At 38.2% G+C, this 27,772-nt stretch overlaps 4 protein-coding genes across 4 annotated transcripts; 2 read left to right on the forward strand and 2 right to left on the reverse strand.

Moving 5' to 3' along the window:
• Positions 1-3,526: 3,526 nt before the first annotated feature.
• LOC149922299 (uncharacterized) lies at positions 3,527-5,008 on the reverse strand. The gene is made up of 7 exons (XM_090163816.1): positions 4,722-5,008; positions 4,616-4,656; positions 4,471-4,548; positions 3,928-3,987; positions 3,830-3,859; positions 3,746-3,769; positions 3,527-3,672 (listed from the first exon to the last, which is right to left on the reverse strand). The coding sequence occupies exons 1-7, from the start codon at positions 4,978-4,980 to the stop codon at positions 3,574-3,576; spliced, it is 591 nt and encodes a 196-aa protein (XP_090019942.1). The 5' UTR covers positions 4,981-5,008; the 3' UTR covers positions 3,527-3,573.
• A 747-nt stretch (positions 5,009-5,755) lies between these two features.
• On the forward strand, positions 5,756-10,277 carry LOC149922300 (hyaluronidase HYA1-like). Its single transcript, XM_090162666.1, has 5 exons — positions 5,756-6,060; positions 8,459-8,703; positions 8,772-8,828; positions 9,554-9,854; positions 9,925-10,277. The coding sequence occupies exons 1-5, from the start codon at positions 5,791-5,793 to the stop codon at positions 10,225-10,227; spliced, it is 1,176 nt and encodes a 391-aa protein (XP_090018792.1). The 5' UTR covers positions 5,756-5,790; the 3' UTR covers positions 10,228-10,277.
• On the reverse strand, positions 10,266-22,779 carry Faa (fumarylacetoacetate hydrolase). Its single transcript, XM_090162665.1, has 12 exons — positions 22,680-22,779; positions 22,499-22,609; positions 22,320-22,441; positions 22,113-22,162; positions 21,092-21,182; positions 20,922-21,019; positions 19,116-19,268; positions 17,867-18,120; positions 17,751-17,802; positions 16,233-16,282; positions 14,860-14,977; positions 10,266-10,386 (listed from the first exon to the last, which is right to left on the reverse strand). Exons 1-12 carry the CDS (start codon positions 22,758-22,760, stop codon positions 10,316-10,318), a joined length of 1,251 nt encoding a protein of 416 aa, XP_090018791.1. The 5' UTR covers positions 22,761-22,779; the 3' UTR covers positions 10,266-10,315.
• A 521-nt stretch (positions 22,780-23,300) lies between these two features.
• On the forward strand, positions 23,301-26,710 carry LOC149922302 (uncharacterized). Its single transcript, XM_090162284.1, has 15 exons — positions 23,301-23,685; positions 23,745-23,921; positions 23,983-23,989; positions 24,051-24,107; positions 24,172-24,248; positions 24,305-24,406; positions 24,482-24,683; positions 24,750-24,908; positions 24,981-25,049; positions 25,106-25,441; positions 25,506-25,574; positions 25,660-25,767; positions 25,830-26,033; positions 26,097-26,218; positions 26,281-26,710. The coding sequence occupies exons 1-15, from the start codon at positions 23,461-23,463 to the stop codon at positions 26,401-26,403; spliced, it is 2,037 nt and encodes a 678-aa protein (XP_090018410.1). The 5' UTR covers positions 23,301-23,460; the 3' UTR covers positions 26,404-26,710.
• Positions 26,711-27,772: the final 1,062 nt, after the last annotated feature.

Below are 27,772 nucleotides of genomic sequence, written 5' to 3' on the forward strand. Positions count from 1 at the left end.
TGTTTAGAGAAACCATTTTATGAAATTATTAAACGGCTTGATATCAAATTTGGCGTAGATGGCGTGAGATAGTTTAAAACGTGCAGGGTTTGAAAAGGGTTTTAAAAATAGATTAATTATTTTTTTTTCTATAGGTTCTTAAATTGGAATCCTAAGTGTTTTCCATTGACCTATAGGGGTTTCCTTTAAACATTTAAACCCTTTTCAAACCATGCAAGTTGCCAAAACAAACCTTAAGGGTTTATAATTTTTTCCTAAACCTTTTTTAAACCCAAAGCAAACCCTAATAAAACCCATGGAAACAATTTTTTCTAACTGTGTACCATATAGGATCATCAGGCAGCCACTCCGCAACACGGCTGACGAGGCTAGTCTTTACAATAGGCCGATAATTGTAAGGGCTTATGTGAACGCCAGCCTTGTGAATCATTCACTGCCCCCGTACCAAAGCTCTTATTGATAGAGAGCGGCAAGTTGGGAACGCTAGGGACGGAGCCAGGCGCTTCAGCATGAACGGGTGAAGACCATCGGAGTCAGCAGATTGGTTTTGATCGAGAGCCACCAACTGTTTGAAGGCAGTGGTGACGGTGCTGGGGCGATGAGGAAGCCCCGGTCACAAAGCCAGCAGTAGGCACATTCGACGAGACACCAATAAAGTGTTTGTTAAGGAGGACCGCCATTGCGGCTGTGTCAAACGGGAGTTATGTTGAAGGTAGTTTTGCGAAGACGATTCACGAGGCGATACGATTGGTGCACATGAGGTTGAGTTCCAATGGCCGTTTGAATTTTCTGGAAGCGTTATTCACCTCGTTTGAACCTTTTTTATATTCCTCGTGTGCGGATTTGATTTTCTCCGGTGAATACTGTCTCGTTTTGTAGCGAACAAGCCGTCGCCACGCAGAGTTCTTGTACTGGCGGGATTTGATAAACCGTGAGGAGAAGTGGACCGATGGTCTAGACCGAGGTGATCGCCAGAAACTGCTTGCAGCAATTATCCACGTGATCCGGATCGAGCAGCGCTGCCTAGTTCTGCTGCAATAAGAACTGAACATAATCACCCCGAAAGAAGTCACGGCAGAGTTAACAAAGTAGTTAACTTTATTTTCTTATATAAAAATAATACAGATAACAAAAGCTTAAGGAAAAATTAATTTTCTATTAACATTTTATAAATTAAGAGTTCCGTCTGTTTAACCTTCTTTCACTATTAATTAACCAAAGGTTATAATATTGATTTGGATTAAAGGGACTATAAACCTCGTTTACACGTAGAAACATTCTCGGCCTTTTTACGTATTTAACGCGTACGCCGCAAAATAACTGGGCATTTGTGTAACTTTCAGGCATAATAATGAGCTCGTGGCCAAGGCATAATGAAAACTAAAACGCCTTCAAAAGTAAAATAGCGCTTACTTCAGCGAAATAATGATAGATTATTATCGGAACATAACTCGCTTGGTTGTTGAAGGTAATATATAATATTAAGGGGGCCCATCTATTCACTTAGCCTACCTTCCCATAAAACCTGGCGCCGCCACTGCCAAAACACACGAGAGGCACTTGAGACTTTGCTCTGAGGATACAACAAATGCAAGAAACTTCAGGTCCGCCAAACAGTGGCGCTGCTTGGTTTGTTTTCATGTAGGCTGGTCATTTAGATCCCCCTTCTTAAAAAGAAAAAAGAAAAACGAAAAGCCTTGTCATAAAAATCATAATTTCGAGTTAGGAAGAAAAACTCTAGTGAGAAGTTAATAATAATATTTATCTTAATTTTAACAAAATATTTTTATAATTCGTGTTTGAAATAGCAAATATTTAATAATTTTATTTTGGTATTCGTAAAACTGAAAAACATTATCGCACTTTTGCCTTTAATATTTCAATTTAATCAAGAATGAATTCAGGATTAAATTAAATTATGGGCCAGTCTGAAATTTATACGTTCGCTCGGGCCCGACAAGAGACTGGGGAAGCCGGCACAAATTACAGGGCCCCGTGCAGCCTAGGGGCCCGGGTTTGAACAAACGAGGTATACTTATCCCGAGTTTCTTTCCGTGAAAGTGTAGCTATTTCCAGTAGCAATGGCTCTCTTGGGGTCCAAAATTTATATTTTACCGGGGCCCGTTCCCGCTCTTGGCAACGCCACTGCCGTCAGCTGCACCACTTTCTCTCGAAATCTGAGAGTTTGAAATAGAAATTTAAATTTTAAAATTATGATATAGATAACAAAGGGCAACAAAAGCAGAACCCGCTCAAACTAAAACGAGACACTGAAACTAGTACTTTGGCGTTGTACGGTAACGCCACAGGCCGACTTTCTTTGAACTAGATCATGCTGCTTCATGCAAGCCTTTTCCCCCTTCGGTAACTGTCACGGTGAAGATTCTGTCAATAAGCCTTTCTATAAAGTCATTACGCTTGCCGAACTTGTTTTAATGTATCGCTTTCGTCACGAGATACGTAGGAGTTCAGTTCAGTATTAGATCTGCATAAAAAGGGAGACTCATCGAATTTTAATTCATGCCTTGTTCAACTTGCTAAAATGTTCCACGCACTCTTTAATATTTTAGCGTAAAAGGCTCGCGCATTTCTTTTATTTCAGAGAGCATGCTAAAATATCAAGACGTGCGCGTGGAACTTTACACAAGTTGAATAAGACATAAATAGAGTTTATTCTAGCTAGGAGCAACAAACACAGCACCCCACACAAGGAGAACGCAACCCGTCAAAAGTCGTGCATTTGCTTGTGTACATTTTTCACTTTCGCGTCTACTGCCGTCGGAAGGGGAAAATTCGGAAATTGTCCCCCCCCCCCACCGACCGTAAAAGGTTCACCGTAAAGGTTCGTCCAATGAAATTTGTACACAACACTGCGTAAAGGCTAGTTCCCACTTGGCGCAACGAAAAAAGACGTGTTTTTTTCGGTCGCTGGGGAAGCGGTTTTCACTTTAGTGCGAAAATTTAAAAACGCTGAAAACAACTCGTGCGGATTTTTAGTAATGTTTTAGGCCGAACATAAAACATCAGTTCAAAATGAACCAAATGGATGTCCCTGTTGATAATTTCAATAAATAAACGATGCTATTCGTGAGATAATTACCTTTACTTCAGAATCTTGGTCAAGTTGGCTGAGCTGCTTTTCTAAAGACTTAGGCTTAATAAGTGACGGACGGGAGCGGAAGAGATCGAGGGAACGTCAAAAAATAGAACATTCGCTAAAGACCGCGGAGACGCGACTTTGGCGGCGAATTTGAAAAAAATCGGAAATTTTATTCGCGAGCGTCAATTTTCAGCGCGAAAATTGTTTTTTTCGCTAAGTGGGAACTAGGCTTTAGCGTGTTTAAAGGTTAGCTGCGTTCTCCTTGTGTTTGTTGCTCCTAGATGCTAGCGTCTATTGGCTATCATAGTGACGTGCCCGATACGTCTAAACAATAAGGCCAATGTTACTTTATAGAAAGGCCAATTAGGTTGCCCTTCCACTGGATTAGATCGTGCTCGAAATGATGAAATCCTTTTAGGTCTATTTATCAAATAATTTATTTGGTTTCTTAATTCAGCTGAATATACAAAAGCTTATTTAGACGCGTTCTCTTTGTCATCCGCTTTGACGACAACCACTTGGGCATCTTCTTTGTCCTCTTTGGCCTTTGAAAGCTTAGACGAGAAGCATTCCTTCAGTTATGAATAAAGTCATAATTAATTTCTGAAAACATCTTTAAAAAAATTTGCCAAAAAATAAACTTGCATTTGCAGTTTTTAATTCCGCCATCTACGAATCAAAAGCCAAATTAATTTTGTTAAAAATTGGTCCTATATAAGTAATTCTTACGTCGATTTTGCTTTTATTCAAGGGAAGTAGCTGAGAATGATTAAAAATGCGATTATTACGTAGACAAATAACTCGTTAAGCATTTTAATAAATTTCACCTGATTTTTGACGTAGCTTTCGGCGATTTGCTTTCTCAACTTGTGTAGCTTTACTCTCACCTAATTCAACGGTTCATTACTCGTGATAAGCTATACTAAGGACATATTTAAGTTACTGAGTATTCAAATTGAATTAGTACTTTTAAAATATTTTTACCCGATATTTAAGAATGAACCACCTATTTTACTATATATGTTTTATTAAATCGTTAAATTCAGTGGCCAGAGGAAAATCGGTTTTTCTAGGGCGCGTGAAAATCGTGCGTGCGGAGAATATCCTAATAAAGAAGTGTCTTTTAACGTAAGAGCAACATATTCTATTTTTTACTGTTTATTAATTTTATTGAAACATCTATGGCGCATATTATCAGAAGATAAAAGAAAGTTCTTACGAGCCTTACTAGATGGCGCTATACAATTGAGGAAAATTCAGAGGGTAGCTTAGGTAGTAGAGCATTCTAGCGGATCTGAAAGGTAGACTAGTACGTTCTCAGTAGCCTAAATATGTTTATAGTATACGCCATTTCAAATATCATTTCTTACTTCTTTGCTCAAACAAATGGCGCTTTTTAACTCTGGGGCGACGGTCACTGAAGAAAGCGCATTTTTAACATCCTCATGCTATACGCGGTAAAACGCTTAAATTAATTGTATTTAAATTATAAGCGCAATTTTAATTTTTACGTACTAGTTTCATCGGTTCCGTACAACTGGAAATTTCCTTATCATCTTAAAAACGCGGTGAAACAACTTTTAAACTGGAAAATTTGAATTTCTATCGGTTTAAAACGAACCACAAATCACAGCGTAGGTCAGAACGTTAATGAGATTGCCTCTTCGCCGCCGCTTCTGATTCTTCCCTGCAGGCTTTTTTTCATCTTTCTCCTTTTCTTGGCTATTCACGCTAAGCCCACTCAAAAAAATTAAAAACAGAGCACCGTAAATGCACGCCTCGTACTTCATTTTGCAACTGCTTTTCCAAAAAGCCCTCTTTGTATCAATACGAAAGGTTTCTAATTCCGCAGCTAAAAGTAAAACAGAAAAGCCAAACATCGCGCCGTTTAACCAGCTGAGCCAGTACGAAATACATTTCCCCAATATTTAAACATTCTATAATTGTTCTAATATCAACCTCGCCAGACGCTCTTATAAATCACAAAATTATGAATTATTTCTGCTGGGATTAAGAGGAAAAAAGCCACGTAACAACACGACAAAGTAATTAAATTATTTAAACAGTGTACAAAAAACCTTTAATGGAAAAAGTTAAAATTTGAGTAAGTAAAATTTGTTTGTTGTTATTTCGTTTAAGGTGTTATTTTTATCAGTTTAGGCCTAAATTATCCTAAGAAAGCCTTATTTATAAAATAACATTTTGGAATTCACGGACTAACCATACGGATAATCAGAAAACACGGTTTTTGAGCCGCTTCACTGAGAAATATACACGATCAAATGGTGGTAGGTCAAGAGGGCACTCTCCGAAAATATTATAGTTCTGGGTGTCCCGCGGGGCTCAAAAAAGGATTATCAATTTCGATTGGCCGAAAGAATAATATTAACCGTACCAAATAAAAAGAAACGATGAATTTCAACGCCAAACTAAAGCGAAGGAAAAAAATTCTGGTCATACATAAATCTGAGAGGTATTGGACAGGTGGAAAAGATACAGGGGGGGTGGAGAGGGGTGGTCATGATACAACCGTAATGACAAGTGGCGTTACAAAATGCAGGGATGATGATTGAACGTGGGCGACCCAACCGTCTGTTGTCAGTTCTAATTAAGAAAAATCGAACTCGGCAGCAATATATTCTTAGGGAAAATTTCCGTACAGCTGGTCCGTTGCTCGAGCATCCAGCAAGATGGCCAGTCGTTGGTTAGCTGCCTTCCTCTACTTCATGTTGCAAGATTCCCGGACTCAGCTAGAGCAGAGGTTTAAGGTCGTTTGGAGCGTGCCTTTCGAACCGTGTTTCAAAAGATTGCCCGAAAATATTACGCGGGTGCTGGAAAAAGAAGGCATTCTCATCAACCAGGGCGGCACCTTCCAGGGAGAGAAAATCACCACTTTCTACAAACTGGGGCTCTATCCCCGGATTACCAAAGAGGGAGACGTCAACGGAGGAATACCTCAAGTAGATACAGATTTTATTTTTCTAATTCACTTTAGTTCGACAGTAGGTGGTTTTTTCAGTAGCGGCGCTAAGGTTTTTTCACAGGTGTGCTAATTATTTTGTGGCCCCTAAGAATTTTGTGGCCCTTAGCGGGAACCTTGGATTGACCATATTTCGGAAAAGTGGTGAAATCGAAAAAACCCAAAATTTTCCAGGAAGCGAGAAGAGCAAGGTCGTTTTATTGTGGCGGCTCTCGTCGCGTGTTGTGGACCCCCTACTGACCTTGTATCTGACCTGGAGGGGACACGTGCATGCCTGGGATATTTCCCTAAATTCCCATAAGCCCCTTTCTTTTCAACTTTCTCTCAATTTCCGCTACCTTCCTCCCGAATCCATATGTTTATGGTCTACTACCTTTTTGAGTAAACAAATTGATTTGGAAAGATTTTTTCCAGAAAAAAGGTTAATTGGCAATAAAACAAATTTCTAGAGATAATGAAAATTCATAAATTAAAATATGTGGCCTCTTAATTATGAATATGTGGCCCTTTTAATATAAATATGTGGCCCCTCTCAGAAATGCAGGGGGGCTAAAGCCCACTTCAGCCCACCCTTAGCGCCGCTACTGGTTTTTTTCCGCCTGTCCGAGGACAAAAAGTGTAAACTTTTTACCCTAAGACATTTTATTCGCCTGTTCTCGGGGTAAGATTTACCCTGTCCCGAATTTTGTTCCAGAGCTCAAATGTTACACTTTTTACTCCTCCTTGAAAGGAGGTGTAGAGGGAGTAATCAAGCTTATATAGAAAATTCCTCTGCTTAAATTTCGTTTCACGAAAACATGACGGGCTTTGAACATCTTCTAATTATGGCAAGCTTTAATCACGAAAATCCAATTGTTAAATGCTATATAATGAATTTAAAAGTTGCGTGATGACTTAGGCCTAAGGTGGTGTCTTGGGTATTAGCCTAGCTAATTATTATTACTATTAATTAAATAAGAAAAATGAGTCATATATTGATGACCTCACCACCGGTCGCCAACTTAAAAACAAAACAAATAAATAACCTTTAACCTTTAACCTTCTTACTCCAACTCGTTTTTTTCGTCAAGATAGAATTGGAGTAAAAAGACGTCATAGGGCTACACTTTATAACCTGCTCAAAAAACCGAGAACAGGCGAAAAAAAAAACACTTTATGATATCTAACCGATGAAATTTTTCATTTTAAGTCTATATACCGCGTTCTTGTAGAGTTTCAAATACAAAATTACGGTTTTCAGTGTGAATAAGTAAATTGTTCAAATTTTGTCACTGCGACAGAAAAGATGAGCCAATTTTGAACTAGACTGGAATAAAAACTGTCCACTAATTAAAATTATAACTAAGTAAACATTATCTTAAATATAATGAAAAATATTGAAAGTGATAGAGGAAAAATTGATCTTTAAGGAAAAAAATGGGAAGAAAGATGAACCACTTTAAAACTAAACTATAACGCTATAAAATAGTACGGGAACGAGAAATGGTCGTTAGACAAGTTGGTCAACAAAAACATCACCAAACTAGGCCAGTCAAAACCAGTCTTAAGCCTAGTTCCCACTTAGCGCTGAAAATTGACGCTCGCGAATAAAATTCGCGATTTTTTTTGAAATTCGCCGCTAAAATCGCGTCTCCGCGGTATCTAGCGAATGTTCTATTTTTTGACGTCCACACCTTGGCGATAAAAAGCTTCAGCCAATCAGAAAACGCGTTCCCTCGATCTATTCGGATTCCGCTCCCGTCCGTCACTTATTAAGCCTAGGTCTTTAGAAAATCAGCTCAGCCAACTTGATCAAGATACTGAAGTAAAGGTAATTTAAAATATTTCCCTAACCCAAAAACGTCTATCTTTTGGGGACACATACTTATTGTATATTGCATAAACCAATAAGACATTAAGTACAATTAAATTAATTTTATTGATATTATCAACAGGAACATCCATTTGGTTCATTTTGAACTGATGTTTTATGTTAGGTTGTTTTCAGCGTTTTTAAATTTTCGCGCTAAAGTGAGAACCGCTTCCCCAGCGACCGAAAAAACGCGTCTTTTTTCGTTGCGCGAAAATTTTATTCGTCTCGAAAATTCGCCAAGTGGGAACTAGCCTCAAGTGCCGAACTTCTCCACACACGAAACATCAGTTTTCAATTGCCTATAAACAATATTGGAATAAAGTAACCGAAGACGACCAACTAATTATGCGGAAGTTAAATCACGAGCGTAGAGAAAAGAAACGCGAGACTCGGAAAAACAAGCGTAACAAACATTACGCAACCTAAATATCGGCATATTCAATCGGAGGGAATTAAAGAGAATTGAAAAACTTTGCAAGTGGTAACTCGATTCCCATTCCCTTTCTTTCATCTACGATTATTACAGTTGGTGAACGTCGAGTCGCACTTGGATCAAGTGCTCAAGGACATCGAGAACTCCATTCCCGATTCCAATTTTTCGGGGTTGGCGCTGATAGACTGGGAAGCTTGGAGACCAATTTTCGATTTTAATTTCGCGAGCCTGCAAATATACCAACAACGGTCTATCGAATTGGTTCGGGAACAGCACCCGGATTGGCCGCTGGGTAACTGTACCAGGCAGGCTCGGATACAATGGGAGACAGCGTCCAGGTATACAGTCACAATTTCTCTAAGAAATTAAAATATTGTAACGAGAAATTTATACTTCCTATTTCTAGGAACTTTATGGACAAAACCATGAAACTCGCCAAGACAATGAGACCGAACGCAAAATGGTAAAGCTCGAGAATCCAGAAAGCTACTATGAATGGTTATAAGATTTACTTTCTCGGTCTATCTAGCCAACCCAACACCGAGAACTGTAGTTTTAAGGCTTGACACAATTGAAAATATCATATACCTCTATAGTCCGCTTTAGTTATCTAACTAATTGACGGGACGTACACGTATTTTGTGTAAAGCATTTTCAATTCTTCAATAACATCATAGAGAAAACGAATCCGGTTCCTAAAATCCATTTATGCCACCTAGGAGCAACAAACACAAGGAGAACGCAGCCAGCCTTTAAACAAGTGTACAAATTTCATTGGACGAGAATTTACGGAAAGGGGGAAGACAATTTCGGAATTTTCCCTTTCCGACGGCAGAAGGCCCTAAAGCGTCTAACCAATGAAAACTGTACGCAAGAAAATAGCTGACTTTTGAGGGGTTGCGTTGTCCTTGTGTGGGGTGTGTTTATTGCTCCTAGATGCCACTACCCAACGTCGTACATTTCATTTCCTATGGCGGTCGTGGCTGGATGAATACCGAACAGAAAGTCAAATCTAGAGCTTCGACGTCACAGTTTTACATCAAATAATAAAACACGAAGTTTCGCGACAATATACGACGGGAATTAGTGAAAGATAATTATTACTAGTAGCGTTATGGATTCCTGGATCTTGGTAAAATACCTTATTTTCCGTTAAACGAAGATCGTAATAAACAACCAAATTTCCAGGTGTTTCTACGGCTTTCCAGACTGTTACAACTACTACGGAAAAACGCGACCGGAGCAGTACTTTTGCGGGGGTAAGATCATGGAAGGAAATGATCAATTGCAATGGATGTGGCAAAGAAGCAGCGCTCTATGTCCATCCTTGTACGTCAGAAACCAACAGTTGACGGACTACAATTTAGCTCAACGTAGTTGGTACACTCACGGTAGGATATTAGAGGCCATCAGAGTAGGAGGCTACAATTCACCACTGTACCCGTACATCAACTACTACGTTTTCGATGGTAACCAGACTGTACCCCGGGTATGTTTTGTTCAGATACCACGTCATTCATCAACAATTACCTTACATAAGAATGGGTTTATTTTTCCAGGGTGATTTCGCGCGCCTTTTGGCTCAGACGGCCGCACTGGGCGTCGATGGCGTCGTGATCTGGGGGTCGTCGAAGAACGTCGCCACCAAGGCCGATTGCCAGTCCTTGTACAATTACATAAAAGGAGTCATTGTGCCGAGTTTAAGCGCTTTGCGAAGGAACCTGAGTTTATGTCGCGAAATGATCTGCAAGGGCGCCGGAGACTGCGTTTGGGACAAACGGGCCTATTACGCCTGGAGGCAACTCTTCGAAAATAAACCCAAATTTCGGGTTGAAGATATTACCTGCGTATTTAAACCATGATAATTCGCGCTTTACGTGATCTAAAATTGATTTTAGTCTTTTTAAATCTATAATATCTTTATTAAACATTTTTTAAAGAATGAGTGTTTTATTCGGAGGGTAGAACTTTTCCGGTGCACGAACCAAAGCCGATTCTGTAGCCTTCACCTTGGCAAAAACCTTAGGGCCAGAAATCGTAAATACATCAAATACTTAATATAAAAGTATACCCTGAGAAAACATTACGTTCATTAGCAAGATCGTCAAAAATCAGAATCTGCAAATGGACTTTTGCCTCTATTTATATAGAGCGTCTGATTTAGCTCTGACATCGCAGTTTTCTCTAAAACTATAATAGCTAGATTTTTTAAAAAAATAATTTTTTGACCGGTAGGTGATAGTAAGTTGTAGAGAATACTTAAAAAATACCGACTTTTCATAAAGATATAAGGTTAAAATCTTTTTCGAATTTTCGGAAAATTAGAAATTACAATCTTTCCTACGTCATACCAAAAGTGACATAGTTACCAAAAGTGTGACAATCCCTGTACTTTCATATGCTAAAGGTTCAGGCCCGTACATGGGGGGGCGCCAGGGGATGCTCAGCGCCCCCAAATGAGTACTTGAGCCTCCCCAATCCGACCGACCCAAAAAAAAAAGATTGCTCAATTACCGAAAGATATGATCTAAAATATTTGTATATTAATCAAAAAGGAAAATTACTTTTACTAGTAGATATTTGAAACCATTTTACTATAGTTTTTGAAAATTGCTTTCGCGCTTCTCACTGCACCAGTAAAATCTTTCAATTGTAGAAATATTGAACCAGCTTATCAAAAATGTTTTGACGGATATTTTAGGGCTACAACCGGACACACGAAAAAGGGAAAAGTGATTAGACTCAAGGCATTGGCCTCCCCAAAAAGAATTTGAGCGCCCCCGAGTTTTGGCGGCTGTGTACGGGCCTGTAAAGGTTTATTGAATGCTCGACTCGAGATCGACCACATAAAAGACTATTTATTGTCGCCTTTCTGGATCTTTTTTTAGTCTATGGTATTATATCGTAGGTAGATGGCGATAGCATCTCCACAGAACGACGATAAATTAAAAAATACACTAACTTTGACCAGTGCTACTTAGTTCCTCCGTTCCTCACTGCGAGGCGTTATTTGTTGGTTTTAACTTCCTTCCCTCCCCATGGCATAATTTCCCTTCTCCCCTCCCAACTTGTATTTCGCTCGTAACATTCATTATGAAATAGGTCCGATTGACACACTTTTGGTATTATGTCACTTTTGGTCATACTTGTACCCTGAAATTCCTAAACTCTACCTAATATAGTTTTTGAGAAAAATACGATGTTGCTGAGCAAAATCAGACACCTTGTATTAACACAGAATACCTGGGTATTTAGGTCGCTTTGAACCTTGAAACAAGGTGCATGTAGCGCCCTCTATAGATTGCCAAACTAGGTTAACATATTTTTTGAATACCACTATCTCAACACATATCATTTGAATCGAGAAGAGAGCGAATTTCCACCCCTCTCATCCTGTACTTATTTTTTGACGAGTGACAACTGATTGACATCTCTGACAACTGATTGACATCTCTGACAACTTGTCACTCATCCTGTACTTATTTTTTGACGAGTGACAACTGATTGACATCTCTGACAACTTGTCACTCATCCTGTACTTATTTTTTGACGAGTGACAACTGATTGACATCTCTGACAACTGATTGACATCTCTGACAACTGATTGACATCTCTGACAACTGATTGACATCTCTGACAACTTGTCACTCATCCTGTACTTATTTTTTGACGAGTGACATCTGATTGACATCTCTGACAACTTGTTTGACAGCTCCGACAGATTAAGTGATGCTCATTATCGATATTCTATTCAGTCTGACAGTAGCGGCGCTAAGGTTTTTTCACAGGTGGGCTAATTATTTTGTGGCCCCTAAGAATTTTGTGGCCCTTACAACCATGGAGTGTAGCTTCACTCCATTTTACAAATTTAGTAACCCCTTATACATTTTTCAGGAAGCGAGAAGAGCAAGGTCGTTTTCTTGTTGCGGCTCTCGTCGGGTTTACTGGACCCCTATATGACCTTGTATCCGACCTGGAGGGGACACGTACATGCCCGGGGTATTTCCATAAATTTCCTTTCTTTTCTTTCTATCGTCCATTCAACTTTCTCTCAATTTCCGCTCCCGTCCTCCCGAATCTATCTGTTCATGGTCTACTATCTTATTGAGTAAACAAATTGATTTTGGAAGGCAATAAAACAAAGAAAATTCATAAATTAAAATATGTGGCCTCTTAATTATAAATTTGTTGCCCCTTTAATATAAATATGTGGCCCCTCTCAGAAATGCAGGGGGGCTAAAGCCCACTTCAGCCCACCCTTAGCGCCGCTACCGCAGTCTGATCCATCGGTCAAGCTGTCCACGCTGTCACTCCTCAAGAAATTGACAAGTTCAGTTTCGCGGGGGTCAAAATCTCTCTTCTCGGCCTTTAAATACATTTCTATACAGACAAATATTTCTTAAAAGCGTTAAACTAAAGGTTTTAATATTTTTAAAATTGTCTTGATATATAATTAGACACATAATATGTCTGAGATTTCAAGATTTGAACCTATAGATGACGTTACATACATATTTTTTAGGCGTGCTCATTCTGAAAAGTATAAGAGCATGGCAGCTGCATGGACCAAGAAGCTAAGGGGACTCACTGTTTCAGATATTTTGACACGGTAGGCGTAGCCTAAATCGGACGGCTTACGAAGGTACGTTAGCCGCTTTGAAGCGCCTCTAGAATTCTGTTCAACTATATCACTACGATAATATTAGTCTGGGCTTAGGCGACAGTACGTGCGAGAAAGTTAGGTTAGGCTTACTTTATTAATTTTTTAAGTTTAGAAATGAAATGGATTCCAGTGAATTTGATTAAAAAATCTGAGCAATATCCGGCTTACTGGTTATTTTTACTAAACACAATGGTTAATTACCATTACTTAAACTTTTAAAGAACCAATTTCGAAAATAAAAGTTAGGTCTAAATCTTACTAAGCCTAATCATTTAACCGACAACAACGGCGCCATTTCGTCAAAATTGAACGTGAATGCTCCAGCTTCTCTACGAAACTACGTCGGAAATCGACTTCAGCGACGCCTAGTTTGTCCATATTGAACTTAAAATTAACCGTGATTTTCCTATTGGCTTAGATTCTCGGTCCATGGCAGCAGGATTGCAGGAACCGATATTACCATTCTAGGTTTTTAGGGACTAAACCATGTTCCTCAATTATCGTTTTCAGCGAGAATATAACCTCAGGTATTTGGTGTGGAACACCAACGCTTGCAGCTCTGACCGCTCTTGCCTTTCGCTTTAAAAATGTTTGGCGCCACTGTACAGCGAAATTTGAAAAATTGAAGGGGTCTTCCATAAAGATTGCTTTGCAGGTTATATTCCCTTTAAGCTTTGTCATTTATAAAGGGAATATAACCTGCAAAGCAATCTTTATGGAAGACCCTTCAATTTTTCAAATTTCCCTGTACAGTGGCGCCAAACATTTTTAAAGTCCAGGCAAGAGCGGCCAAAGCTGCAAACGTTGGTGTTCCACACCAAATACCTGAGGTTATATTCCGTTTAAACACAAAGCTGCCACTAGGGGATTCTATGTTCACTGAAAAAGCTAAATGTTTTCCAGGCAAGCCTACCACCAAGGATCACGTAGGTGCCTAGTCACAATTCTCCAGAAATGTTATTACTTATATCTTTTTTGATATTATAAGTTAAGACTTCACTTATTTTTCACGATCTTTCTAACAAGCATTACAGGGTTGCCACACACCAGTGTAATCAGGGAAAAGTCAGGAAATTTAAAAATGGTCAAAAAAAGTCAGGGACAGATCAGGGAATTTTAAGAATATAGTCAGGGAAAAGTCAGGGAGTTCAATTTTATCTTGACACTTTTTGAAGGTAATTTTACTTAGATAGATCTATGACCAATTTATTTATTTCCTTGAAAGTTTGGCTAATTTTTTCAACATTGCCATAACCTTTTTACTGAAATATAAGTCCTTTAAATTTATTAACTTCTGATAAAAGTAAAATATAAAATGAAAACTTTGGCCTTAAAAAGTCAGGAAAAATCTATTAAAATGGTCAGGGAATAGTCCGGTAATTTGAATCTGAAAATTTTGTGGCAACCATAGATATAGGAAACGTATATAAAGGTCTAGATAAAATATTTCGAAGGGAGTGAATACGGAGGTGACAGCTAGCAGAGAAACGCGTAATTTATGCAGGCTATCCTTATAAGGCGCTATCTATCGGTAAGAAAGCTCGTGCTATCGTCGCGAGAGCCATTGTCTCAGGCTTAAAAATTTTACTACAAGTCACCAACAGATGGTGTCTAAAGACTACGGTGGCTACGGCCTGCGGAAAATGCTAAGAGAGCTCGCGCTCTTGGTCACGTGCCTTCCTCGGTGTCTGCTAGGTGTCAATTATGTTAGGCTTAGACGCCCCGAAATTTATCTAGACCTTTATATACATTTCTTATATCTATGGTGGCAACCCTGCATTATTATTTCTCAAAGCGTAATCTCCTTTTAACCGCAATTAATTTAATATACCGGATAATGTAACCTCGTCCCCGTCTCTGAGAAACTTCCTAGTATCTCCGCTAGTGAGGGAAATCTCCTTAGTCCCTCTCCAGGACAGCTCCAACATGGATCCATACGAATCTGGAGTCTGATAAACACACACGACCGCCATATTAAAGGGTTCCATCAGCCTCGTAAGGGTGTGACAGTGGGGGGTGAAATACACTATTTTTTAACGCGGAAGGATACAAATATTTGGTAAGGTATGTTCCCATTTAACCCAATTTTACCTTCTCCCAAAGTTATCAGTTCTCCCAAAAACATGGTGTCCCATTTGTCCCAATTCCATTTCTCCAAACTGGAGTTCATTTAACCCAAAAATATGTATTCCCATTTTTCCCAACGATCAAGTTTCCCAAAAAAATTGATTCCCATTTCTCCCAACGATCAATATTCCCAAAAATATGGATTCCCCTTTCTCCCAATCATTATTTGGAATCGGTAAACAAAGTAAGTTTACCGTTTTGTGAATATGTGAATTGACTTGGCGTTAGGTTAGGTTAGGTTAGGTTAGGTTAGGTTAGATTAGGTTAGGATCCAAAACCCCAGAAGAATTCCTCGAAGCGATAAAATGGGGATTCAATGTAAAATGAAATGGGCAAAATTTGATGTACTTGCATATTAAAATAAAACTTAGATTCATGTTTATACCAAGTGTAATTTTGGGACAAATGGGATTTGGGATAGCTATTTTGGGACAAATGGGATTTGGGATAACTATTTTGGGACAAATGGGATTTGGGATAACTATTTTGGGACAAATGGGATTGGGACAAATAGGATTGGGAGAAATGGGATTGGGAGAAATGGGAATTGGGAGAAATAGGAATTGGGAGAACTATTTTGGGCGAAATGGGGGTAAACCTTTGGTAATACGAAACTTCACAAAACACGTGGTAATTTTTATGATTTCGCGGAAATTCGGATTTCGATATCGGTCGCAACGGACGAAGTTTTGTCACCTAGGCCTAGTTTGCTTTTATTGGAATATAATTAGAATTAATATGGAACGTTGTTCTTGTTCAACGTATTGACTTAGTGATTGATTTTATTTTCGTTTCTCATGTATTACCATTCATTTCATTGCACGACATTGTTAAAACCAAGAACTAATTTAAGTATAAATTAGTTCTTGTTAAAACCGATAATTTTAAAACAGACTGGCGAACTCGCGGAGGAATACTACGCGGTCATCGTACATTCGTCTAGCGCGACGTGTACCCTCTAGTGGTAATCGGAATCAAAATCCAGACTGGCTAGGGGGACGCAAGTTTCTCCCCTTACGAGGCTGATAGAACCCTTTAAGTAGTTCAATATGATTTATTATAAGTGCGTATACTCACAGGCCCACTGATAGTTCCAGAGGCCAATAGGTCACCCGGTCTTAAATTACCTAAAAATAAACATTTATGGTTAGCCATAAAACTATCTAAAATATTAAAGGCAAATTCATACGAGCGAACTTTTTGTGCCGACATGAGTCGCGAAACCGACTTGCTCCGTGTGAATGAAGAAACAACGTGTTGGCCACAAACACGGGTTTGTTCACCAAGTTTTTAAGAGCAACTGAGGCTTAATTAATTACAAATAGTTAAATTTTCGTACACATCCTTTCTATTGAACAAAACTAAATCGTAATTCATATTTATCTTGTCAACCTTTATTAACGTAAATTGTCATATTTTGTATGTATTTTATATGTATTTTTAATAAGTATTACCATAAGTTTATAACATTTTTACATAAGTGTGACACTTCCCATTCTTCATATGCAAACGTTTTACTGAGAGCTATTCACAAGACAGACTGCATTACCGGCTTCGTCGCCGTTTTGCGTCCGCTTGCTAACGCGTCACACGTAGCCTTTGAAAGCGCCTCGCTAGGGGGAGATTTTCTCCTTGGGATGACGTCACAGTAAAATATTCCCCCAAGTGACAAACTTATGGAATAATATTATAGACTTATGGAATTACGTATAATTTTCTTCGTCTGTTAACTTTTCGTGAAGCGTGTGAACGGAAATGCAACTTACTTGCGAACTAAAGTCAAAAACGGTGTTCATCCAAGCTAGGAGTAACAAAAACAGCACCCCACAAAAGGAGAACGCAACCCGTCAAAAGTCATGCATTTTCTTGTGTACATTTTTCATTAGTTAGACGCTTTAGCGCCTGCTGCCGTCGGAAGGGAGAAATTCGGAAATTGTAAAACGTTCAGCGTAAAGGCTCGTCCAATGAAATTTGTACACAACACTGCGTAAGCGTGGTTAAAGGGAATATAACCTCAGGTATTTGGTGTGGAACACCAACGTTTGCAGCTCTGACCGCTCTTGCCTTTCGCTTTAAAAATGTTTGGCGCCACTGTACAGCGAAATTTGAAAAATTGAAGGGGTCTTCCATAAAGATTGCTTTGCAGGTTATATTCCCTTTAAAGGGAATAGAACCTCCAACGCATTCTTTATGGAAGACCCCATAAATTTCCTTTATTCCCTTCACAATCAGCGATTATCAGCGCCGCAGGTGTGAAAAGCCATGGGAGGCAGCGGACAATATTGGAACCCTCGGAGGGCGACAGAAATACCAGAGGTTATATTCCCTTTAAAGGCTAGCTGCGTTCTCCTTGTGTTTGTTGCTCCCGAGGGGCTGATCACTCCGTGTAATCGGTGTACAGAGCCGTACCTTTGACTGTACTAATGGGATTACGCGTAATCTTTGAAGTCCCTGCCTTTGGCAGTGCTAATCTAAGCGTAATCCGGTGTACAGACTTTCTAAGAGTGGTTAGCCTCTCGGTTGCTCCTAGCTGCAAGTGAGGAAATAATGTTGGCTCGTGTGAATAGGTCTTAAGGTAATAAAGGTGAACTTTACATCCATTGATTGTATGATGAGTCAGTTGTTGTTTCATAGTCCAGTACATATGCTGAGAAATACGTTACGATTAGAATCATCTTTAGGTTGGAAATAGTCGATTGACAAAATAGCACCTTAAAGTTCGATTTTGAAATGACAGTGTCACGTTTGGAACCGGCCGCTTTCAGCGTGACTTCTAATTGTATGTCGTAGTTGAAGGGATCTTGATGCTGTAAATAAGAAAGCGGTGCCGGCTCTTGAGGGACATTGGGACAAAGAAAAGGTTGGAGCGCTTCTATCGTGACGACCCAAGGACTAATGGTCGTCGAGAAACTTTTGCTAAGAAACGGACCCAGTGGAACGTACTCCCATTTTTGGATATCCCGAGCTAAACGGAACATTTTAATTAATTCTAATTATTTAAAGGGCCACAACGACGTTTGAATTTGACCTGTTTCACGCGCTAGTTTCCAGAATAGGATTAGTCGTATCAAGGATTCTATATTTTTAAAAGCAAGGCTACGTTCAGTAGCTTGCAACAAATTAAACGTTGCGGTATTTCGGAACCGGTTTTCTACTGTACGCTTTTTTCCATTTCCGGTGTGACGTAGCGTTGCTGAACCGTCGCTGAAACATTTGAACCTGCTCTTCCAGCCGGTTTCTTCGTTGTTAAACGGAATCGTGACGTCACAGCACGCGGGAAAGCTAGCTGCGGACGACACAGCAGACGATATTTAAAAAAAATTACAACAATCGTTAAGCAGCGTTCAGACTATGTGAAAATATAACGTTTGCGTCGATCGTGTCGGTTCTTTCGATTTCTTACACCGTTCAGACTTCTCAACAGAGACTTTAAATTTTCGCGCGTGTCGTTTACATTTTTTCATTTCGTTGCGCTTAAAAAGTTCATAGCAGGCATATAGCCTTATGCCTCATCAGCGCTGACTCTAGGTAGTGGCGACCTTTAGAACCATCGAAATACTATAACCAATCAGAGGTGGATAAAAAATTATTTAAATTTTTCCGCCGTTATTACTGAGCTCTGATTGGATGAACAATCACTTTTTATGTTAATCTCCGTGTAAGTTTGGTTCCTTTCTGAACAGTGAAATGAACGAACCGACGCGACCAACATAACCGAAACGACACGACCGATGCTAATGTAATATTTTCACATAGTCTGAACGCTGCTTAAAAAAGCGTTCAACAGGACAGGATAAAAAGTCTCAACGGAATCAACGCAAACGTAAAACGGTATAAGACCGTTAAGCTTCACTGAACCTAGCCATAGAACCCTTGGTCGTATTTGCTACCACGTGCTAAATTCGGGCCGCATTTTTCAAACGCCGGTGTGGCGCTTTAGGATTCGGGTGGAAAACTCACCGCTCCAATCGTTGACCAGAACCATTCCAAAGATGTGCTTATGGGCTTGGTCGATAGAGATTGGTTGTCCCAATTTGTTACCAGCACCGACGAAGTACCCCATCTCCAGCTCAAAATCCAGAAGTTTACACGGACCGAACTCGACTGGGGAGTCTACATATAATTTCGTATACATATTTACATATATACATATATTCCTATGCTATAATACCAGAAATACATGAACCGAAATTATCAGCGACCTATCCCGCTTATACTAAAGGCGTTTTCCCCGTCTCCCCCTCTCTTTACTCGGTTGTAGTCCCTCCCTCCGCGGAATGCAATCCTCTACGGGTCCGTGGTACAGATTTGAATACTCACCCTGGTGGCCGCCGTGAGAAACTTTAAAAAAACACGGACTAAAAAAATACTTAAAAAGTACCTTTTTCAGTCAGTGTAAAGAATTACAGCTACCATTATATCAGATATCAATTTAGTTCAAATTAAAACGTCAAAATGTCAATTAAGGAGGCTTTTACCCAGTGCAATATGTTTCTAATTAACAAGCCTAAAGTGAAGGATAAATCGGTGGTTTGTAATTTGATTAAAAGTAATATAAATTCAAAATAATTTACAACATCACAAACTAAGACTGTTAAGCCTTTGACCATAATACGTTCGATAATTTGACCTTCGTTCAACTGGAACTATTTCATTTTTCACTCACTAGATGGAATAATACTCTACCCGGCATGCACTCAAAAATATACCTTGGCCGCGGGTGGGTTGAAATATTTGAATGCTTCCTTGTCACCCTCCTCTAGCGCTGTGGGAAAACGCCTCAGAATAAAAAAGCAGTCGCTGATAATTTCGGTTCATGTATTTCTGATAATACTGCTAATGTCATTCACTTGAAACATGGCTATCTTCAAAACTAGGTAATTCTGCTTACGCTAATTTGTTCTTTTGGCGTTTTTCAAAAAAGTATTTCAATATTAATTGGTTTACGCTAAAAATAATAAAAATAGTTCCTATAAAGATTCCAATTAATCATTTTCAAAAGTATGGTGTAACTAGTGCTTTTTTCATTTTCAAATACAGTTTTTACTCAAATTTAATTATTTAAAATACCTGATTTTTTCAGGTTCACGCGATTTTTTTAAATTGTTTCTAGTTATATCAAAAGTAGCATAAGACCCAAAAGTGTGTCAGAACGGTATAGTAGTTAATGAGAGTTTGTCGCAAAGTAAGAAAGGGAAACGAAGGGGGGGGGGGTAGGAAAATGCGTCATCAATATCAAGGTACTCCAGCGCCGCCGAGTGAGGCGTTTTAAAATTTATGTCTACGGGCGAGTTAATCGAAGAGATAAAATCGCGCCAGACTAAAGACTAAATATAAAGTTGCTAGTACTATTCCAACTAGTAGTTTATGTAGTCTATTGTGAGACTAGCTCTCAGTAAATATTTTAGCGGGCGCGAAGGTAGAGTTGACACACTTTTGGGTCTTATGTCACTTTTGGTACGATTTGTACGAAGACTAGTCTTGTGACGTAAGAGCAGCATATTATATTTTTTTCTTTTTATTCATTTTATAGAAACATCTATTATAATAGTTGATTTTATAAAATGTCTTCACGCTTGCCCAACTTGTTGAAATGTTGCCCTGGAATAGTTCAGCCAATGCCTAAGAATGAGTTCATAAGTTCTTTAGTGGGAGAGAAAACGGATCCACAGCTGAAGCGGGGAGGCAACATTTCAACAAGATGGCCAAGGTTATTTTATAAAAAGAACTATTCTGATAAAACGGCCTGACACCGTGATACGGTACCTTCCGCGGGTTTGGTTTGTCCCTGAGGACGCCGTACGTCGGTCCCAGAAAGAACAATCGACGATGCTCTTCCGTGGTAACCAATTGGGATGGATTTCCTTCCAAAGAAATTTCATTTTCGAATATATAACTATAGTTAAGAATAAATAATGGTGAACAGTTCATAATACCAATTCAAGGGCAAGGCATTGTCTTTCCCTCGAAACATGATGCCCACATTAGTCGCGTGTTGAAGTGACGAATAGAAGTCAGTGTAGTCGCCTAATTGTAACAAGTTAGAGGTGTTAAAGAGTGACGTTTAACTATAACGAGGAAGCATGTTCCATAAGCGTGTCAGTTAATCGAACTAATTATTGATAACTATGTATGATGAGTGACGTTAAATTGACATCATACCCAGCGTCTTTAGCGAGAAAAACACATCTGAAAAACAATTTATGAAAATGTTCCGTATTTTTCCGAAAAAAGGTTTTAATTTCGTGATTAGCCTAATATTGTTCGCAAATTTAAATTTCGCGGCATTTTCGCCTCATTTTGTCGAATCCAAAAGTAAAAACCCTTAAAAAATAATATGTTTAAAGTTTTTATTTTTCCGATTTGCTGAAACTTTTCGAATTTAATGTTTACGGAAAATTAACAACTCTAATTGCTTTGGGTTACTAGAGGATTTTTTTTTATTAAAATTGGGAACCGATGCTACGTTTAGTCACACGACCTAATGATTTATTCTGAAGTCCACCAAAAATGTGTGGTACTTGTCAGGGGCGTAGGAACGTTCTAGAGGTTGGAGGGGGCAAAGAGAAACGAAAATGGGTCTGGAGAATGGTTTTTAATTTTTAATGGAGTGTAGTATCTCCGAATGCATGTGTACTTTTTAGTACTATGTATATTGGCGGGAAAATACTGAAATTTAAACACAGTTGAGATTCTATAAACTGTATATGCTTTTAAAATGATAATTTGAGCCTTTTGAAGATTTCAACTGACCAAAAAGTTGGAGGGGGCAATAACCTTAGTTGCCCCTCCCAGCCAAATTCTAGGGAGGGGCATTGCCCCCCCCCCGCCCCTCCCGGTTCCTACGCCCCTGGTACTTGTAGAAAAGGCTTTCGGTACGGTAAATTTTAACACGCGGAATATAGGAAACTGACACATTTATGTGAAAAATAATTATAAAATGATGACAGAACTAACCAATGGAGGCGGGCAAATGCATTGTAACCGTGTTCATTGGCACCAAAGCCCTTCGAAAAAAATGTTTAAAAAACTGTGTCAAAAACGGCGCCAAATGCATGCACTCTTTTGGGGGAAATTCATTTCAACAGTATCATGTATCAGTGCTATGGCGGCCTCAATTAGAGAAAATTATTTGGGGATTGTAAAAGAGTGTTATCTGCATACTTGCGTTTGAGAACAGCATCGTCCCGCAAAGTAGGGTTATCAGTCGATAAGATTTTCTTAATTTTCGCCCTGGCTTCCGACCAAGCCTCCGAACCCAGCGACATGAAATCGTTTAGAGTTGGCTATTTATTTAGCTACATTAAATTCTGTAAATTAATGGGTCTTTAATTAAAGTTTACTTTTGAAAACACTTGTTGATGATCCACCAGAAATGGTCCATCGAAGAAATGGCTTATAACGGACAAATCCAGGACATATTCCCCAATCGCCACACCAATACGTTGGGTTTTCTTAAATTTTCGCGTCAATTAAACATTTTTATTCACGTTTTATTATTGCAAATAACAATGAGAAACTTACATTGTTTTTGGTTGAAAATACGCCGTAGGGAAGATTCTCTAAAGGAAAATCCGAGTCTCGGCTTATTTTTAAGAACGACATTTCAGTAGTTGTATATCTCTCAAAATTCCCAGGCGATATGTCTCAGAATTTCGGTTTAAGAACTATCAAATTACGATATCTTTTTATCGAAAACATGCCACATTTTCTACAGATAAAAAAGAGATCTAAACTAGTATTGGAAGTATTCTGGTTTATTAAATATTTGTTTTGAAATAAGTTTAATGATATGCACCGCACCATTATCTCTGGTAGAAAGTGTTAATATATGTACTTATAATAATAATACTTATGAAGTAATGGTTTAATATAGTTCAAAGAAAAAATCAACATTTGAATACAAGTTAATGAAATTGTACAGCTATAAAACCGTTAATAATCATCATAAATCTTTATTAGGATATTCCCTAATTAGTTGGTGGTAACCCTCGTGCAAATTTGTTCCTTTTCCCCTAGTTTTACCAGTTGGCAAAAGTCTGATATCCCAACATTAACATCTCAAATTTCCCGCATTCTCTGGCAAACAAACAACATACTACTTCCATCTATTGGAAACCAACTTTAAACATTTGTTTTCCAATAGAAATAATTTACGTGGTGCAAAGTCGCACTGCAAACGCTAGAGACGGTCATGGATGAGAATGATTGTTGTATGTAACAATTTTGGAAAGTTAAAACTTAAGGTTATGAATATTTAAATTAGTTAAAGTGTTGTACATCTATGTAAATAAAATAATAATCAATGAAAGTCATGGCTATAACCATTACCAAAAATAAAACGCTTCAATCCCAGCAAATGACAACCAAAATGCGCTTTAGCTACGTCAATTTTAATTCTATGGGTCTTTTATTTGTAATTATTTTGGCTTTACTAATCAACGTTTCATACGCCATGTTCAATGCTGAAGAGTTAAAATCTATTAACTATGAAATTGATATTTTAAGCATTCCTGTTAAAGCTGGTAAAGTAAGTAAAGGCATCATGTAAAACGTGTATAAATATGCCATTGAATTATTTCATTATAGCTAGATGAATCGCCAGTTATGCAAGTTATGAGCAAATTCGGTCAGCAATATCAATGCCAGCTTCCTGTATTACCTTCAGATCAAGAAGCAACTGATGGATCAGGAACAAATGACCCAGAAATTCCTGATATAAATGAACTTCTCAGTCCATTAACCAACGCGCCCTGTTTGCTGAAGGTATAGATTTTACCAAGTTATTTTACATACTGATTTTAATTATCATTTTCACCCATTTCAGACTCAAGGTAATTGGAAATAGTCTATTTAATTATGTGGAAATAATAATAATAATTGAATTTAAAATAGCTTGGTGGACTTACGAAGTATGCGCGTATCGTTTTATTAGACAATATCATATAGAAGGTATAAATATTGTAATTAAATATAATTTGAAACAAAATTCTTATAATTTTATATTTTGTTTTAGAAAGTCAAATGACAGGCCCTATACTAAACCTCGGAGTCTTCGACCCTAGTCTAAATTCTAATAAAAATCTGAATTCAGTAAGTATTTATGTTTAAAATGTTTATTTTGGTTCCAAACCAAATAATTCTTTCAGGAAGGTAATAGTCAATTGCAACAAAACCGATATTTTAGTCAATACTATGTTAATGGTTCAAAGTGCGATTTGACTGGTTCACTTAGAAGTTCTGAAGTTAGAGTAAGTTTTTTTCATGCCAAAAAAAATTATATTTAGTAGAAAAATAAGTGTTATCAATTTCCACAAATTGAATAGTTTTTCTGTGAAATGGATGCTAGCGATTACATAGCCAGAGTGGATGAACCCGAAACATGTCGTTACATAATTACTATAAACACTGCCAAAGTTTGCAGTCACCCTCATTTGAAACCGCTACCTTCAGTGAAACCACACATGATACTTTGCAACCCAGTTTTATCTGAAGAAAGTTACGAAAGCTACCAGAAACGAGTGGAAGGTATTATATTTCATTTAATAGACTATAAAGAAGGGTTCTAAACATAGAACTTCACAACTATGATAGAGGAAAAGGAGAAAGCTGAGAAGAAAAGGCAAGAATGGATTGCGGAACAACAACAAAAACTTGAAGAACTAAAACAACAAAAAATTCTGGAAATCAAGAACAAAATTCAAGAGTACAAAGATAAAAACGAAAATGGAGAAGCTGCAGAGGCCAACGAAGGTAATATTTAAGCGTAAAACTAATTAGTTTTCGCATAAAAGCAAATGCCTAAGTTTTAGTTTTGCCACATAGATAAAGAAAATTTAAAATTGAACTTAAATGAAAATATAAACGACGAGGAGGAATTGGAAAGCATAAATGGTAACAATTAGGCTAAGTTTCATATTTGAAAATTAATTTAAAAAATAAATTTTTAGAGCTGGAGTTAATGTCCAATGAAATGCTAGAAAAACTTCTGAAAGAAAAGTCCAAGTTGGAAGAGCTAGAAACAGTCTCGACAGATATATCCGATAAGTTAGTGAAAGAGGAGAAGAAACTGCAAGAAACCGTAACTAGTCAACTCGAAACTATCAAAAAGGCCCGGGAATTATTACAAAATATCGACCAAAAGAAGAAAGAAGTTACCGTTCAGGAAATGGTTTCAACGTTATTTGGCTTAATTGATAATATGGCCCAAGCTGAGAAAGATATGAACTCTGCTACTGACAGACTCGAAAAAATCAAATTAGCTAATAGTGCTTTGAAAAGGAAATGTAAGGTTCCTAAATTAGCTATTAAACGCTCCAAAAACGTAAAATTTTTTAAACATAATTTCAGTTAAAGACGGTGAAAAAGAACGTCTAGAAAACTTAGAATCTGCAAAAGCCCTCTTAGAAAACACTAAACGTGAGTATTTCTTGCCTTCTTTAATGCAAATTTTTTTGGTGATTGGGTTGATGTTAAGGAAAAAGCAAAATTGCAATTTCCATAGGTGTTTTTGAAAAACAGTCTGAGAAAATTTCACAATCTGATTCTTTAATAGAGGAAGGTGATAAAGACCCTGAGAACCAGATTGATAATGCAGATTCAATCGAAACTGGTAATCTCAATATACAGCCAGTACTTGTCCTTTTTTACTGTACTTACAAACCTTCCATACAGATTCAATGGATGACAATTCTGAATTCTCGATACCCCTGGAAGATGACAAAGTAAAAGTTCGTATTCGCCGGATAAATAGCGGGGCTAGTAAATCAGATGACAAAGTTCAATGGTTCAGGCAGAAAGACCTGGATGTATCTCAAAAACAAAAACTAGAGGATGTAGTCAAAGAAAAACTGGAGGAAGCGGGGCTGGACACTAATGGTGAAAACTTGCGTAAATAAATAATAACATCTTTTGGATTTGTTAAGATAAAAATTATTTTAGGACGACGTATTGAAGTAAAAATAATTACTGCGGGGTATTATGATGATGAAGAAGGAAAAGATTTCCAGGTGTTATCCGATGAAGAAACTAGGCAATTTCAGAACATGATAATTAGTTTACTGGTAATTATAAAGCAACCGAAACCCTTGGTTGATTTTTAGTTTTGAATTTGAAACTTTTTCAGGCACGCAATAGAGAAGCCAGAAGAGAAATGGATAGACAAAGAAAAATGGAACAGAATTACCACTTTAAATGGAATGATGATCAACTACCACAGTTAGATTTAAATGAAGAGCTAAACTTGTGATACAAAGGACTGAGATGCGTTCTTGTTGAAATTTTAAAATTGACTGCCCAGTACCTTTAACCGTCTATTAATGAACCAATTTCAGTTTCAATTTTTCAAAAAGAACGCGTTCTTTCTAAATTGTAGTTGGTTCATTAATCTTAAATTATTATTAACAAAAATAAAAGAATGTTTTGACGAATGTATCACTGTTTTGGTCTCCCGCACTCTTTGGATCAAAGATACATTGTAAAATTGTTTCAAAGTGTATATAGTAGCAATTTATAACATTGTTCTTTCACATCAATAAATAATATTGACATTTATATGCCATTGGTTATTGAATATAATTGAAGTGACAGAAAAACTGAAATATCTACTACGCTAGTAGGCATAATGAAAGTTAACCAACTGGAAATAAATAATTCAACAAGATCCAACCACGGATCTTGTATCCCTTACAGGAAAGCCCCCCTCAAAAACAAGGTTTGTAATCTTGACAGGCAAAATAAAGTTTTTGATGTCATTTTTAAAAAAGAAATTGAAGAAACTTTTTGCAAAGTGAATCGGAAAAATTCTAAAATTATGGCGCTTCAGAAAAGTTTGGGGTGGCTCAAGCGACGCTATTGGCATAGCCTCCGTAATAAATAAGAGTTTTAGACGTAAATTAAAATCTACGGAAGAAACTATGAAAATATCAACTTTATTCAGAGAATTTCTTATGAAAAAATTATCCACTGAATTATGAAGTTTCCACAACCACAGCCGAGAAACCGAGGGGCTAGTCACTCCACGTAATCGGTGTACAAGCCCGTACCTCAGTGGCGTAGCTGATGGTCCGCAGGGCCCGCGGTGCGGGGGGGGGGGCCCCCTAACCATAAAAAAAGGGGGGGCATCTGAGGTCTCAGCTACGCCACTGCCGTACCTTTGTCTGTACTAATGAGATTACGCGTAATCTTTAGATTCTGTACCTTTATCAGTGTTGAGTACGCGTAATCGGTGTACAGGCCATCTGACCGTGGTTAGCCCCTCGCGAGAAACATAGACCTGTGTGCCATAGCGGCATTACAGCAAAGATAATATAGAACTCCGTACCCTAGATTCCAATTCTGAGAGCTTTCTGGTTGACGCGGTTTGGTGCCTTAATTTACCCACTTACGGCACGTGACCTCCGAAAAATTGTCCTCCATCGGTCACTGTATTGTCCTATCAAAGATAATATAGAGAAGGATGCGAAATTACTCGCGTTTCTTGTTCCCCACCCGTAACGTTTTACTCCCACATGTTGGGAGAGAAGGGTCAATGAAGTGGGGTCTGATCATGGTAGATTCAAGACTTAGCGCCCTCGAAACCCCTTCTCTCCTCCAATTACTTTCACGAGCCAGGTAGA

The sequence above is a fragment of the Leiobunum rupestre genome, chromosome 11 (genome assembly GCF_980474605.1).
Source record: "Leiobunum rupestre chromosome 11, qqLeiRupe1.1.hap1, whole genome shotgun sequence".
Taxonomy (NCBI): Eukaryota; Metazoa; Arthropoda; class Arachnida; order Opiliones; family Sclerosomatidae; genus Leiobunum; species Leiobunum rupestre.

What these genes read in the sequence shown, in the direction of transcription:
- LOC149922299 (XM_090163816.1), bottom strand. Translation starts at nt 4,980, where the DNA reads ATGTTTGGCTTTTCTGTTTTACTTTTAGCTGCGGAATTAGAAACCTTT. An exon ending in GTACGGAACCGATGAAACTA is followed by an intron (nt 4,549 to 4,615) that starts GTACGTAAAAAT and finishes TACCGCGTATAG; the next exon opens with CATGAGGATGTTAAAAATGC. An exon ending in CCATTTGTTTGAGCAAAGAA is followed by an intron (nt 3,988 to 4,470) that starts GTAAGAAATGAT and finishes CCGTTGAATTAG; the next exon opens with GTGAGAGTAAAGCTACACAA.
- LOC149922300 (XM_090162666.1), top strand. Translation starts at nt 5,791, where the DNA reads ATGGCCAGTCGTTGGTTAGCTGCCTTCCTCTACTTCATGTTGCAAGAT. An exon ending in CAATGGGAGACAGCGTCCAG is followed by an intron (nt 8,704 to 8,771) that starts GTATACAGTCAC and finishes TCCTATTTCTAG; the next exon opens with GAACTTTATGGACAAAACCA. An exon ending in GTAACCAGACTGTACCCCGG is followed by an intron (nt 9,855 to 9,924) that starts GTATGTTTTGTT and finishes TTATTTTTCCAG; the next exon opens with GGTGATTTCGCGCGCCTTTT.
- Faa (XM_090162665.1), bottom strand. Translation starts at nt 22,760, where the DNA reads ATGTCGTTCTTAAAAATAAGCCGAGACTCGGATTTTCCTTTAGAGAAT. An exon ending in TTTCAAAATCGAACTTTAAG is followed by an intron (nt 17,803 to 17,866) that starts GTGCTATTTTGT and finishes CGTATTTCTCAG; the next exon opens with CATATGTACTGGACTATGAA. An exon ending in CTGGAACTATCAGTGGGCCT is followed by an intron (nt 14,978 to 16,232) that starts GTGAGTATACGC and finishes TGTGTTTATCAG; the next exon opens with ACTCCAGATTCGTATGGATC.
- LOC149922302 (XM_090162284.1), top strand. Translation starts at nt 23,461, where the DNA reads ATGAAAGTCATGGCTATAACCATTACCAAAAATAAAACGCTTCAATCC. An exon ending in CTAATAAAAATCTGAATTCA is followed by an intron (nt 24,249 to 24,304) that starts GTAAGTATTTAT and finishes TAATTCTTTCAG; the next exon opens with GAAGGTAATAGTCAATTGCA. An exon ending in GGAATTGGAAAGCATAAATG is followed by an intron (nt 25,050 to 25,105) that starts GTAACAATTAGG and finishes ATAAATTTTTAG; the next exon opens with AGCTGGAGTTAATGTCCAAT.